The sequence below is a fragment of the Mesoplodon densirostris genome, chromosome 14 (assembly GCF_025265405.1).
Source record: "Mesoplodon densirostris isolate mMesDen1 chromosome 14, mMesDen1 primary haplotype, whole genome shotgun sequence".
Lineage (NCBI taxonomy): Eukaryota > Metazoa > Chordata > Mammalia > Artiodactyla > Ziphiidae > Mesoplodon > Mesoplodon densirostris.
The window spans coordinates 46,395,177-46,411,477 of NC_082674.1; the positions used below are offsets into that span (position 1 = coordinate 46,395,177).

A 16,301-nucleotide genomic window follows, 5' to 3' on the forward strand; every position below is an offset into this window, starting at 1 on the left:
GAATAGAAATTGAAAACAGACACGAAAGAGCTATGCAATCCATAGCCTATTATTATGAAAAAGTACATTCTATATTGATCAACTGGAACTTAACAGGCACCAAGAGAACAGATACAGAAAGCATGATGTAAGGAATTTATCATATCTCAACCAACTGCTTTGTTACGGGGTCCCTCACAGATTTACTACTCTTATTTTTATTAAATTCCCTAGGATCATTAAGAACATAGCCCATTCCACAAAGGTAGTTTTGAGGAATTAAAAAATAAAGAGAGGAACACAAGCTAGAAGACCGGATTCCAAATGCAGGCATGTTGCAAATTAACTGTAACTGGGGAAGTTCCTGCCACCCTCTGGGTCTTAGTTTTCATGTTGTGAGATGAAAAAAAAAAAAACTGGACTAGATCAATGATTGTCAACCCTTTCTTTTTTTTCTTGCCAACAAACCTAGGGGAATATGACGCATTCCATCAGGTGCATTTTCTCAAGACAACAGTATTTTCTCAGTGGGTGTAGGGTCATATCACAATGAGAATGAATGTACAAAGTATGTGTGTGGTGTTTATTATTACAATTTCTTTTTTCTTGGTCACGCCATATGGCTTGCAAGATCTTAGTTCCCCAACCAGGGATTGAACTTGTGCCCTCGGCAGTGAAAGTGTGCAGTCCTAACCACTGGACTGCCAGGGAATTCCCTATTATTATAATTTTTAAATGGAGAAACAAGGGAGAAGACAGCCAAATATTTTCCAAAAGTTTCGATTTTATACCTTTGACCAAATGAGAACTTATTTAAAGCAGATGAGATAAAAGTTTCTTTTAGAGAAGAATTCCAGATAATAAATGAATAAGGAATAACAATTAGAATATCACAACTTTGTAACTCCTAATGAATTGAGGTGATGGGTACATAGGGGTTCATTATTCTAGGCTTACTTTTATAGCTGTTAAACGTTAAAATTTTATTTATTTATTTATTTATTTATTTTGCGGTATGTGGGCCTCTCACTGTTGTGGCCTCTCCCGTTGTGGAGCACAGGCTCCAGACGCGTAGGCTCAGTGACCATGGCTCACGGGCCCAGCCGCTCCGCGGCATGTGGGACCCTCCTGGACCGGGGCACGAACCCGTGTCCCCTGCATCGGCAGGCGGACTCTCAACCACTGCACCACCAGGGAAGCCCTAAAATGTTTTCTAAAAAGTCATTTGAGACTGTTAAATTGTCACACCATGCCAAGTCAGTAAACAGTAGAGGAAGGAATATACTTGTGGTCACAAGTCCCAAGTTGAATCCTGCTATACTCTTCTTAGTAGTTAATGTCTTTGGGAAAACAATTCAACTTTCTTTGCACCTTACCTGTAGAACAGGTATAATAATCCTGGGATTGCCAGGAAGATTAAATAAGCAACATGTAAAAACAGTGACTCTGTAGTAGATCCTTTAAAAAAAAGAAAGCAACTTCCTTCCTGATACATGTAAGTCAGCCACAGTACCTTGAGCATCTTTGGCATGCTGAATGGATTCTACAGTTTGTTTCATCACTCCATCATCTGCAGCTACAACCAATATGATAATGTCAGTGACCTGAGCACCTCTGGCTCTCATTGCTGAGAAAGCAGCATGTCCTGGAGTATCAAGAAAGGTTATCTTTTCCCCAGAAGGCAGAGAAACTGTGGAAACAGAAATCCAAGAACTCTAAGCACTCAAATATATGCTTCCTTAATACAAAGGAATATACATGACCGTATCAACACAATCAATAATTCTTCAAAATAATTTTATTCTTTCCATTAATCTTAATCAGAACAATGCATTTGGATCATCATTCCACAATGAAAAGTGATAACATACCAGTGAGATCTTTAAGGTTTTCTTTTCATGTAATAATTTCAAACTAAAACTCGACCTATTTCTAGAATATAACTACTTTCATAAATGTACCAACGGGAATATATTCTGGAGAAAAAACCAGACTGATAGTTGTCTAGGCAGCCACTCCTGCATTAGCAAACACCAGCTGCACAACTGTCTTGAGCAAAAGAGGCAATTTAGTACACAGTTAGAAGCTCAGGATTTGAGTACAACAGCCTTGGGTTTAAATGCTGGCTTTGCCACTTTACAAGCTGTGTACTTTGAGCAAGTAACTCAACCTAAACAAGCCTCAGCCTCCTTATATGTATGTAGGAATATTAATACCTACCTCATGATATTGCTAAGATAAAAAAAGATAAAGCATATAAGGTGCTCAGAATAGTGCTGGGCACATGCTAGGTGTTCAGCAAATGACAGATGTTACTGAATTATGAGTGGTAACATTATGACAACCTAGCATTGAAGAGTCTTAGGTTCATTAAACCAAACTAAGAATGAGCTAGAATACAAAAGGTATAATTTTCTTCTTATACACTGTACAAAATAACCTTTATTAACCACCAGCTCTACATTTCATCAAACCAATGGCTTTAGGCTTTAGCCTTTCTTTTACTTTAAATTCATATATTTCATACTGGACACTATTTTAAGAAAATAATATATGGGGTTCCCAAGCACATTGTAAGGTGATCTGTGTTCATACCAAGAAAGGCACCAATGTGCTGAGTGATGCCTCCAGCTTCCATTGCTGCCACTTGAGTTTTTCGCAGTTTGTCAAGTAACGTCGTTTTTCCATGATCAACATGGCCCATTATAGTAACAACTGGGGACCTTGGTATTAATAAAGCTGGATCTGCCTGGGGCCTACAATTAACAGCAAAGGAGTTTCATTTCTTAAATATCAGAAACACTTCATAGCCAGTGAACTGATCTGCAGTTATCTCTGTGAACTACCGTTAACAATAAAACCCAACATTTAGTTTTGATTAGACATAACTATTTTCCTCTTCTATACATACAATGACTTATGATAAAATAATAATGACTGTCCACTTACTGTAGGCATCTTCGTAACAGTGAGCAAAACTGAATAAAATTTTAAAATTCAGAATCAATATACACACTCAGCAAACTAAGAAAAATAACTCTTAGAGTTTTATAATAACCTGAATATACTTTTTGATACTTTAAGCACTTCAAAGAAAAGTTTAACCTATACTCACACACCATTTTAATTGCAAAAGAAATTTTAAGGCAAATGTTTCCATTAAAAAGTGTGAATAAAACAATGTGGTCTCCTTCCCCCAATTTATACAGTTAAGTTTTACCTTTTTACAGCATCTTTATTTTCTCTGACTTTGTCCTGTTTTAATTTGCTCCATTTTAACTTCATCCCTGACTTCTTTATCACTTCTTTGATCCAGACTTCATCTAAATGTGAGTGTGCTTCTAGTGTATCTACGTCAATAGCAGTGTTCAATAAAGATTCATATACACAATCTGGGTGAAACAAGATAAAACCTTTTAGGATCATGAATTAAATGCTCCAGAAAGTGACCTCTATTGATAAACATCTATATAAACAATACACTCAATGAGAGGAATAACTATATAAGCTATCCGTTTCTCTAATGTTAACGAATCACAAAAAAAGTTGAAAAGAGAATAATCTTTAAAATATGATACAGGGGGTTTCCCTGGTGGCGCAGTGGTTGAGAATCTGCCTGCTAGTGCAGGGGACATGGGTTCGAGCCCTGGTCTGGGAAGATCCCACATGCCATGGAGCAACTGGGCCCGTGAGCCACAACTACTGAGCCTGCGTGTCTGGAGCCTGTGCTCCGCAACAAGAGATGCCCCAATAGTGAGAGGCCCGCGCACCGCAATGAAGAGTGGCCCCTGCTTGCCACAACTAGAGAAAGCCCTCGCACAGAAACGAAGACCCAACACAGCCCAAAATAAATAAATAAATAAATAAAATATGATACAGGGACTTCCCTGGCGGTCCAGTGGTTAATACTTTGCCTACCAATGCAGGGAGTGTGGGTTCGATTCCTGGTCGGGGAGTTAAAATCCCACATGCCTCGAGGCCAAAAAACCAAAACATAAAACAGAAGCAATATTGTAACAAACCCAATAAAGACTTTAAAAATGGTCCACATCAAAAAAAAGGAAAAAAAATAAATAAAATATGATACATTTATATTAATTGATATTTCTGCATATTCATAAATATTTGAATATTTACCATGTACCTTATGAACTACCTGAGTGATTAATAAAACATTAAATTGCATGTCGATTCTCATTATTCAAGGTAATTATGTTCTATAAACTCACTGGGAACAGTGAATTAGCAATACTGAATCAGTGCTCTGTGGGGAAATACAGGGTTACGTTCCTTCAGCCTCTGGTCACAACATTTTCATCAGCTATATCTTGTTTTATGTGTTTCTGTTTAAAGACACCTTATTCAATATATGTGTTGATTCATTAATGTTATACTCATGGTCAACAGCACTATACTACAACTAATGCCTCAATAAAGCTTATCTAACACATGTATTTTCTCTGTAAGGCACATTACAGCCTTCTTGTAGTTAGTAACACTAAACAGCTCTTCAGCACCATGCTGAGGGGCCATTTTAAACAGCGAAATCACCAAAAAAAAGCACAAAAATGAGAAAAACATGGCACTAAATAAACCACAAAAATGACACTTGTTTACAGTATGAGAGGAGAGAAGGCAGAGTGTTGCCTTGTTTGAACCTCAGCTAGTAATGTGTGATCAGGTCAGGCAACTCAAATTTTTCACCGCTCTGTGCATATCCAGGAATGACTACAAAAGCACTTCAAGTACCAATTTTGGGGGTACAAATACATTTTAGGGAATTCGCCAATTCAGAATCCCCAAATAATAAGGATTGACTATATTTACATATGTATATACATAAATATACGTACACACACACATACAGTATCACAGAATACATGTACACACTATTTATTTATGTTATCTATTTAGGACGTCCAAAAAGTTGCAAAACATAGGAAAAATAATTACTGTTGTTTTCATTTTATTTAATGTGCTTTAATTCCAGTCATATTTTCCTGTGGGTAATAAATAAAGTATCAGTGATACTGAATAATATATGATAATGAAATAACTAGTTTTATGCTTCCAGACTTTCAGTCACCCTATAAATATATATTTTGAGAGACAGATATAAAAGAAAGGCATCTTCAAACATGCAGAACATTACACTAAAAGAACTTCCTATTCAGTAGTGTGCTGGTAAATGTTTACTCTGAGGCTCCTTAAAAAAAGTCCTGATTTATATAGCATTTCCCAATTTCCATGGTACAAATACCCGCCACCAGGGGTGCCCAACCCCCTGTTAGGAACTGGGCCGCACAGCAGGAAGTGAGCGGCTGGGGAGTGAGCAAAGCTTCATTTATATTTACAGCCGCTCCCCATGCTTGCACTAACACCTGAGCTCCGCCTCCTGTCTGATGAGCGGTGGCATTAGATTCTCATAGGAGCACGAACCCTATTGTAAACTGCACATGCAAGGGATCTAGGCTGCAGGCTCCTTATGAGAATCTGATGCCTGATGGTCTGAGGTGGAGCTGAGGCAGTGATGCTAGCGCTGGGGAGTGGCTGCAAATACAGATTATCATTAGCAGAGAGGTTTGACTGCACAGAGACCATAATAAACCAATTGCTTGCAGACTCAATTCAAAACCCTATCAGTGAGTGGCAAGTGAAAACAAGCTCAGGGCTCCCACTGATTCTGCATTATGGTGAGTTGTATAATTATTTCATTATATATTACAGTGTAATAATAATAGAAACAAAGTACACAATAAATGCACTTGAATCATCCTGAAACCATCATCCCCCCCCACCTCACCCCCCGTCAGTGGAAAAATTGTCTTCCACAAAACCAGCCCCTGGTGCCAAAAAGGTTGGGGGCTGCTGTCTCCCACCACGTTTGACTTCAAGCCACCAACGTGAAGTCACTGAACACAGAGATGAAAAGAGATGTGAAGCAGCACACTATTAAATAGTATTTCCACCATATAGGTACAATAAATGTAAATAACCTCAAGATCACAGATTAATAGTAAAATGCAGTAAAATAATTAAGAAGTGAAAATCTTAACGAGTATTTATTTACCTCCATTTATGACTTAATTTTTTAAATGGTTGTGTTTACACCAGCTCATATAATTCCTTATAATTTAGCAATAGGCTCACAAACTGGTACAAGCCAGCCTCAGCACCTCACTGATCCTACTCCATAATAATGCCAAGAAATGCTTTCTTGTGTATTTCCCTACCACATCTTTCCCCAAGAAAACACATTTTAAATTAGGAGTATGGCACTATTGATACTATGTATAAAATAGACAACTAATGAGAACATACTCTATAGCACAGGGAAATCTACTTAAGGCACTGTGGTGACCTAAATGGGAAGGAAATCCAAAAAAGAGGGGATATATGTATATGTATAGCTGATTCATTTTGCTGTACAGTAGAAACTAACACAGCATTATAAAGCAACTATGCTCCAATAAAAATTAATTTAAAAAATAAAATAAAATAAAAAATAAATAAATTAGGAGTATGGGATTAACATATACACACTACTATATATAAAATAGATAATCAAAAAGGACCTAATGTATAGCACAGGAAACTCTACTCAATATTCTGTAATAACCTATATGGGAAAAGAATGGATATATGAATATGTATATCTGTAACTGAATCACTATGCTGTACATCTGAAACTAACACAGCATTGTAAATCAATTATACTTTAATATAAAATATAAATTAAATTAAAAAAAGAATGCTACAACATAAATTTCCTATATGGATATGCTCTCAGAGAACAATAAAACTCTTTCTAAACGTAAAAATTATAATGAGTACAATTCTGTTCCTAATAATGCTAAAAATCCTTAATAATCCAGTAACTATAGTTTTCTAATATGTTATCCTAAACTTTTGAGAGGTAGCTTATACATAGGGATAATCTTTTTCCCCTCTACATTAAATGCATATAGTATCAACATATTATTTTATCTTTATCCAAGACTTAAATATTTACATGTAGAAAAGTACCCAAAACATTTTAACCAGAAATATTACATCAATTTTTTTTTTTGGCTGCACTGCACAGCTTGCAGGATCTTAGTTCCCCCACCAGGGATTGAACCCACACCCCTGGCAGTGAAAGCGCAGAGTCCTAACCACTGGGCCGCCAGGGAATTCCCACATCAAGTTATTTTAACTGACCCGGGGCAGGGGGGTTAGGATGTATGTACATTGCTAATATAGCAGTTAAAAATATTCACAATATGAAAACTATCTTAAATTCAAAAGAGGTATGATTATAATATTAAATAAGTTTCAAATAGATAACTTTTATTTAAATCATAGCAAATCAGTTTTGGGTTTAGAGCACTGATCCATAGGCTTGAACCCGTATTTTAATTATTCTATTTATTTGGTGATACAAAGGAATTATTATGGTTATGCGTGTATGTGTTAATGTTTAAAAAAAAAGAATTATCATTTAGCAATATGTAAGTACTCATGGATCAAATGATATATTAATAATTGTTATCACTGGCTTATGCAAACATTATGCTTATCATTCCATTCTTTCTGCTTTCATATATATATGAAAAATGCCAATAATAAAAAGTACTAAAAATCAAGTCTGTTATCAATATCATTTATAAAATCATATCAATACAGTTTTCCTTGGAAAAATTCTGAATGATATGGCCATGTCCATTTGTTCTCTTAAAGTTTTCTAGTTATAAAATGATTACATAATCCAATGCAAAGTTTAAAAAAAACACAAGATAGAGTGCTAATTTTCTATTCTTTGTGAGGATGTACTGTCACAAATAGTGATAACACTTTCAGGCAGGATACACGTTAAAACTCTAGCTCTGCTGTGATTTACAAAATAACAATTCCTGAGAGAAAATTTGGTCTGTGAATAAGAGCAAATGCTCTGGAGCCATACTCCCTGGGTTCAAAATCCTGGCTCCACCACATAGTAGCTGTGAAATCCTGGGCAATTATTTATCCTCTCTATGCCTTGGTTTCTCAATCTATAAATGGGGATAATAATCATACCTGCTTCTAGAGAATTGTGAGAATTATGAGTTAATACATATAAAGTATTGGTATATAGTAACAGCTCAATAAATGTAAGTTATTATTAGTAATTCTTTTTGCCAAAAGTCTGCTTCACTTGTTATTTTATTTTGCTACAATAATAAGCTATTTCTTGTTTATTAAATTTTAATGTCAGTTTATAATGAAAGCGAAATGAAAATTTTGTTCCAACAATCCTAAATTGGTAATAAATACAGTAGTCCTTCAGTATCTTCAGGGGCATGGTTCCAGGACATCCCCTGAATACCAAAATACATGGACTTTATATATAAGTCCCTTATATAAAATGGCACAATATTTGCATATAACCTACACACATCCACCCATATATTTTAAATCATCTTTAGACTACTTACAATAACACAATGTAATGTTATAGAAACAGTCACTGATGCATGACAAATTCAAGTTTTGCTTTCTGGAACTTTCTGGATTTTTTTTCTTTTTTTAATATTTCTGATTCACGGTTGGTAGAATCCACAGATGCAGAACCCATGGATACAGAGGGCCAATTACAATTTTTATTACATTTCTAATAAGAATGGTATTATTAAAAGTTGCAGTTATGGATTTCCCTGGTGGCACAGTGGATAAGAATCCGCCTGCCAATGCAGGGGACACGGGTTCAATCCCTGGTCCGGGAAGATCCCACATGCTGCAGAGCAACTAAGCCCATGTGCCACAACTACTGAGCCTGTGCTCTAGAGCCCATGAGCCACAACTTCTGAGCCCATGTGCCACAACTACTGAAGCCCGTGTGCCTAGCACCCGTGCTCCACAACAAGAGAAGCGACTGCAATGAGAAGCCCGCGCACCGCAATGAAGAGCAGCTGCCGCTCGCCGCAACTAGAGAAAGTCCGCGAGCAGCAACAAACACCCGATGCAGCCAAAAATAAATAAATTTATTAAGGAAAAAAAAAAGTTGTAGTTATTACTACAACTAATAGTTATTACTATTACTAAAAAATAAGTATTTTTCTGCTGGCACTACACTACAGATATTGTCAAAATGAGTTCAATTAGAGAATTATAGAGAAACAAAAGGAAAGTAAATGTGTATAAATATGGTCCCTCAGTCCAAAAGTATTCTTTGGACTTATTCTAATAGTCCACAAGATTTCTGAGCAAGAAAGGTTAGTTCAAATTAAAAAAATCTTTTCCACTTTTATTAAAAGCAAAATCTTAGAGAACTAGATTTGGCAAAGAGCCAAGAAACTAATTCGGATTTGTCATCTAAAGTGAAAAATATTGGAATTACTTAACATCTTTTTAAACCACCAGTCTAATTTTCATCCTTGAATGCCTTAATCTCACTGCAAATAAAATACCAGGTATTCCACATTTCCATATTTTTCCTTATAAAATTATCTGGCTTACCTATGTCTTTTTCCATTGCTCTGGCCAGCTCCTCAACAGTCATTCCAATCCATACCTCCACCTCCTTTTTAGATTTTGTTGAAGATAACTGAGATTTCTGCGATTTTTTTTCCTATTAAATATTCAGAACACATAAAGAAGAAGGAAGAAAAAAACTTTGAGATTTATTCTGGAATATCTACCACAGTCAGGGCTCCTATTTCTACCAACACTCCCATAAATTGTTAAACCTTAGACTAAAATTTAAAATCCTGATTCCTTAATTCACTGTTATACACTGATATAAATAAGCAAATTAATCAACATTACTAAACAACTAACTAGAACCTCCCTTCCTCACAAAGATTTATTGCCTGGAATGTAGCATTAAGGCATAAAGACTTCAAAAATGACAAAATACTCAAAATGGATTTCTACTCACGGCTCTAGGCACTTTCATCTCAGACCAAATAATAGAGAAACTCAGAGAAATCTAGAACTACCTTCTTTGTCACCAGAAGCCTATGTTGAGATGAAGCGGCCCTGATGAGCGCATCTGTCTGCCAGGGCTGGGCGTACAGCTGACCTGTCCACACCAGGTAAGCAGATGAAAACACGTGCCTCCACTGTGCCAACATTCTTCTTTGATACAGGCTGTGTAGCTGCCTACAAATAGTGTGCAATCGTAGCAAGTTCTCCAACTTAAGTATCTTCTGGTTCATGTTTCTCCTAGGAAAAAAGTTTTCAAATACTCTTTTGGTTAATATTGAAATCAAGTTAGCAAATATTAATTGGATATCTACTACACACAAAACACTGTGCTAGAGTTACAACAATGAGTAAAACTGGGTTCCCGCCCTGAAAGAGCTCACAGTCCAGAGAGATGGAATTCCGTACTAAGTACTCTCTAGATATTAACTAGAACTATTGTTAATGTTCCTACCATAATAACACTGAAATACAATAACAAACTTATAAGGGTTCTTTTTTCACTCCTGAAACATCAACTAACCAAATCACAACTAGAGTCATTTTTTTTAAATGCAAATTTGAACTCATCAACTCTTTGCCAAACATTCTTTAGGAGGATGGGGGGAGATTATCCCTAGTTTAATGTACAACTTCAAAACATGCTATACAAGGACTCATTATCTGCCTTCTGTTAATCTCTCACTCCATCTCTTACACTCTTATAGTTCCCTCACTCTTATCTCCCAAAGTTTTGTTATTCTGTCTCACCTGTAATCTCCGAAGGCTGTCTTCTAATCTTTGAAACTTTGCATATGGTCCCTCTACTTGGAACTGTCTTTCAACCCTAACATTTTCCCCTCTTCCCAATCCCCCCAAAAAGATGCTTTAGAGTGGGAAGAAGGCACCCAATAAATATCTAATGAATAATGCCAATAAATACCTATTGAATAATGCCTTTTGAATATTACTCTTGGGACAAAAGAAGAGTTTACTGAGAGAAAACCACAACAGACCTCAACAGTATAGCTCAGAACTCAGTAGTATAGTCTTTTCCTCCTTGAGTCTTCTATTTCTTCTGATCACAACACTGCATTTCTACAGCTTTGCTTTTCAGTGTTTAAGGGAAGGAGCAACTAAAATAACATAAGTACTAGTTTTCTCCCCAGCAGATATTTCATGAGCACCATCTTCCAAGCACTGCATTTGAGGTTGTTGATTCAAAGTTTAATAAGCAAGAGTCCCTTCCTTTGGGGTTCACTGTCTTTAAAATGTTCCAATATAATGATTCTTAAACACCTCAAGAATGGCACATTTAAAAAAATTATTTAGGTACATTTCCCTGAACTAAGAAGTAAAGAGTGCTCAGGAAGCACAGAATTCCTTAGGGGGAAAAATTCTTTTAATGAGTCTAAAAACAGATTTAACAAGGACACATTAATATAATGGGGAGAAAGGTCCTACACAGAGATTAACCAAAGCACAGCTATTTCACTGACACAGGGATTCGAAAAACACATTGGGGGTCAATAAACCAAATACCAAAACTGGAAGGAACCTTACTTGCTACTTATTCCAAGCCCCTCATTTTAAAGAAAAGGAAAATGGAGCCCAGAGAGGTCAAAAAGCCTTCTCCAATGTCATACCGCTAGTTAATGACAGTCAGGACTAGAACCCAGGCTTTCTGACTCCCAATTCGGTGTTCCTTCGCCGTTAGTATATTCTTATCATGGAACCTGAAAAAGGATGTTGGAAATAATGTAGTTGCGCTGGTGAAAACATCTGAATGAAACAGCTGGAAGCCTTGGGAGTTATCTGAAAGGTAAAAAGAAGTCACTGTAGAATGTCGGATCTAGGGTGGCTTCGCCTGGAACCCGAGCCCAAAAAGCCTTGGGCACAGGGGAGGTCGGGGGGTGGAGGACACCTGCCGCGGCGCGCGGGGAGAGCAAGCAGCCGGCCGCTTCTGGTTGGATAACGCTTTCGTTATAACGAAAGTAACAATCACGCATGGATTAAGTACATAATGGAAAGCTTCCTGAATGGGCAATGTTTGTCATCTGTGCCGCTAACACTTTAGGCCAAACAATACACGCCAACCGGGACGACCCGGCTAAGAGACCCCACTCACTTAGCTCCTTACGTAGGGTCCAGGGCGCCGGAATTCTGACGCAGGGTAAAGATCACCTTCCGGACCCAGGAGGACTGTCAGTCGGCTAGTCCTTCTCAAAAATGGTCCCCCAAGGCTTCCGGTGCCGCCGGAAGCGGTTCTACCCGGAATTCAGAAGTCCGATTTCGGAACAGCCTTGTTGCCGCTGGTACAGTCGGGGGGTGTACCCGGGTTGCGTGTCAGCAGCGTGTTGATGATCGTTTCTGCAGAACCCTTCTCTTTCTAGGAAGTAAATTACTGCTACTCTGGGGCTGTGAGCGGCCTCGATGTGTATAACTCAAGGGAAAGTTAAACGGGGAAATGTGGGAGAAATGATAAGTCCTTAAAAGACATAATAACAAAAGGAAAAATGCAAGGGAACGTGGCGATAGACCCAGTTAGTACTGCGCGAGGAGCGCTTTCTTTTTCAAAAGTCACCTCGTGGGGGTGGCATTTGAAGTAATAAAGCTAGAGTGGGTTCCAATCCCAGCTCATCCCCACTTGTGTAGACTTGGAGACGTTATGTAAACTCTCTGTGCCTCCCCCCGCCCACCCCCATAGTCTGGCCGCCTAACTCATGCCCCTCCCCTTTTTTATGTTTGTCTCCCCAGTGCCACCGCAAAGATGTGTAATCAGTGTTGTTGAATGACTGAATGGAAACCTCTCTCCTGAAAATCTTTTTAATGAACCTAAACACTCACACCCTTGAAAACTATTGAAGTGCATTTCAACTGCTATCATTTTACTTGCCTTTCACACTCACTGAAGTGCCAATCTCTGCAAGAAAGTGTTCTTTGCTCTCTCTGCCTTGCCAAGTAGTTGAGAAGCAGAAATTGATTGAATTGAACATCAAAGTAACCGTCATACCTTTTTTCCCCAATATTAAAGTGAAAATAACCAATATGTTTCTAATCATGAAGAAAATACATACTAATGTGGAAAATTAAAGCAATACACTAAAACATAGAAAGTGGAGGGAGGGAGGGAGGGCCAAAGCTGGAAACATTTGAGCAACAAAATAACACAGTATTAGATTATAACAAATAAATGGGGGAGAAGGGACAAATCCTCCTTACAGAAAAATTCCACATAATATATGTGTATAACTTCTACTAGGAGGTAAAGCTTAACCACCACCCCCTGCCCGCCTTGAGTGTGGACTGGACTTAGTGACTTGCTTCCAAAGAACAGAATATGGAAAGGGAAAAATAGTACCTTCATAATGGAGAAAATTGGCAGACACCACCTTAACCAACTGATCATGGTAAACATCACCAGCAATGTCATGCTGATAACATGTACCCCCAGAAATGATGCGATGAGGACATTTCATCTCTAATATTCGTCCCCAAAACCCACAACCCTACTCTAATCATGGGGAAAACATCAGACAAACCCAAATTAAAGAGCATTCTACAAAATATCTGAGCAGAACTCTTCAAAGCTGTCAAGGTCATGAAAAGCAAGAAAAGACTAAGAAGCTATCACAGATCAGACAGAAATGTGATGACTGAATGCAGTGTGGGATCCTGTATAGAATCCGGGAACAGAAATGCACACTAGTGGAAAAACTGGTGAAATCTGAATAAAATCTGTAGTTTAGTTACTTGTAATACCCCAGTGTTAATTTCTGAATTTTCACAAACATATCATAGTTAATATAACATGTTAACATTAGAGGAAACCGAGTGAAGGACATTTGGGAACTCTCCACTATCTTTGCAAATTAAAATTTATTTTTTTACTAAATAAAGTGAGTCAAATCCTAGATCCCACCTCTCTGGAAGTAACCACTTTGTGTGTGTGTGTGTGTGTGTGTACACATCATTCCATTTATCTCTGTATAAATACATGTATACATACAATTTTATGTAAATGAGATTCATGCTATAAATGCTGCTTATCTCTGCAACAATATATACCAGAAATCTTCCACGCTGATGAACATAGATCCATATCATTCTTTTAAATGATTTTGAAAGATTCCATTGTTTATAAGTGCCATACCCACATAGATGGACATATATGCTGTGTCCAGTATCTAACATAATATTGCAGTGAATATTTTGGGGCATACACTTTTGCATGCCAGTCCAATTCTTTCTCTAGAATAAATTCCTAAAAATGGAAGCCCTATTTCCTTTCAGTGAAGAATGGTACTTATAATCTAGGCTCAGGGTGTCAGGTATGTTCATTGTTACTGGGGTTTTGATGCTCTCAAGCCCTCCCATTGGTCAAAGCTGGGGAATATTATACACATGTGTGCACACATTTCCATCTACATACATTGAAAACCATGTGTTCCCGCTGATATCGTGAAGTCCAATCTAAGACCACAGGGTTCAAACTAGGCTTTTCCCTTTATATGTATGTAACTTCCTTTTCTGGCAGTGAGAAACCTGACTCGCATCAGCCTTATATTTCCTGATTTAAGCAATTCCCCTGTGTGAAACCAATCTCCAATCTGGCCACCACCCCATCTCCTGCACTCATGCCCTCCTTACCTCTCTCCAGCTTGGACTCCCAAGGCCAGTTCACCCCTTGAAGTGGACATCTTCACCCTGATTGGATGTAAAATGTTAACATTAGGGGGACCTGGGTAAAGGGCATTTGGAAACTCTCTCCAATATCTTTGCAACTATTCTGTAATCTAAATTTACAGCAATACAGGGCCACTGGAGCCCCCCACTCCTGTCCTACATCTGTGGATGGCCTGCCTTGCCCTTGCCCCTGATGGCTTTAGGACTGAAAACTTGTGGAAGGGGAGGGATGAAGAAGGGCTCCTATTCCCACTTCACCTTATGTCCTTTGTTGACCTTCTAATCTGATCATATTAATTATGGAACATAATAAGTTCAGAGACAGGTGGAGCCAACTTAACCACAAATAATGTTTCATACTGCCATCTCCTTGGTGAGATATGTCTCAGAAGTATTAAATGATAGGTCTAAAACACAAACTCAATGAGCAAACTTGAAACCAAAGAACAGTGGGAAAAAAAGAAGGAAGGGAAGAAAGAAAAGGAAAGAAAGAAAAGAAAGAGAAAGAAAGGAGGGAGGGAGGGAGGGAAGGAGGGAAGGAAGAGAAAAAGGAGCTGTATTGTGGCTATCCCTTTCCTATCTACAAAATGGTTTGAACTCTTGTCAGTTCTGACTTTCAACTTGTTCCCTCTCCCAACCTTTTTCTTGCCTTTCAAGATCTTGGCAGAAAGCTCCTTTTTAAGGGGCTAGGTCACTTCAATATCCAGACTAATTATAGTTCTTGGTGATAATTAGACTAATTATAGTTCTTGCCGATAATTAGACTAATTATAGTTCTTGCCTTCTTGCAAGAGGGATAGGGTATGAGTTGCAGCCCAGCACACACTGGCCTGACAGTACTAGAAGGAACTACAGTCATGTCTCTGGGCTTATTCTAGGAGGAGGAAATCACAAGGAACAATACAAGAATTAGGTATCTTCCAAAGAGAAGCTGATCAGGGCTGCAGTAAAGCAGAACAAAATTACAAGGTTTAAATCTGTTTTGTTTTTTTGTCTCAACTGTCATTTGTTGGCTTCACAAAATAAAGCAAAACACCCTGCAATATAAATTGCTAGAGGAATGGTACCAGGAATTTTAAAACTAGAAGAGACTTGAGAACCTGAATCATGGCAATCTAAAATTATCAGTAATAGTTACGATCATAACTATTATTTTCACTGCCACTTATGTATCAGTCACATAAATATTTTGTTGTATTTAATATGTTATACAGCAGTTCTTGGCACATTAGCAGATCTGAGGCCAATTGACAATTCAGTTTTCCTTGACTCTGATTTGACAACTTCCCCTAGTGAAAAATTTGTTATCTAGAGGTCAATTTTAGTAAGGTCAATTTATTTATTTATTTATTTTTATTTTTTTATGCAGTACGCGGGCCTCTCACTGTTGTGGCCTCTCCCGTTGCGGAGCACAGGCTCCGGACGCGCAGGCTCAGCGGCCATGGCTCACGGGCCCAGCCGCTCCGCGGCATGTGGGATCTTCCCGAACCGGGGCACCAACCCGCGTCCCCTGCATCGGCAGGCGGACTCTCAACCACTGCACCACCAGGGAAGCCCAGTGAGGTCAATTTATTTTAAATGTGTGGCTTCGTGGAAGATCACTGTACCTTAATAATAGTAATAATAATAGCTATCATTCATTTGATGTACTAAGGATGAAGCATTGTTCTTAATGCTTTATCATTATCATCTGATTCAAGCCTGCAAGACTGAAT

At 38.0% G+C, this 16,301-nt stretch overlaps 1 protein-coding gene across 12 annotated transcripts in view; it reads right to left on the minus strand.

Annotated features, from left to right (window-relative positions):
* Window positions 1-16,301, minus strand: part of MTIF2 (mitochondrial translational initiation factor 2) — a 43,267-nt gene that overhangs the window by 14,430 nt on the left and 12,536 nt on the right. For 2 of the 12 annotated variants that reach the window (XM_060116644.1, XM_060116642.1), the window contains 7 exons: window positions 14,551-14,607; window positions 11,547-11,636; window positions 9,936-10,161; window positions 9,454-9,565; window positions 3,200-3,371; window positions 2,575-2,735; window positions 1,493-1,669 (listed from right to left, as the gene is read on the minus strand). In XM_060116644.1, the coding sequence (XP_059972627.1) occupies window positions 1,493-1,669; window positions 2,575-2,735; window positions 3,200-3,371; window positions 9,454-9,565; window positions 9,936-10,154 (841 nt within the window). In that variant the 5' untranslated portion in view covers window positions 10,155-10,161; window positions 11,547-11,636; window positions 14,551-14,607. The other 10 variants (XM_060116641.1, XM_060116640.1, XM_060116649.1 and 7 more) reach the window with 9 other exon arrangements.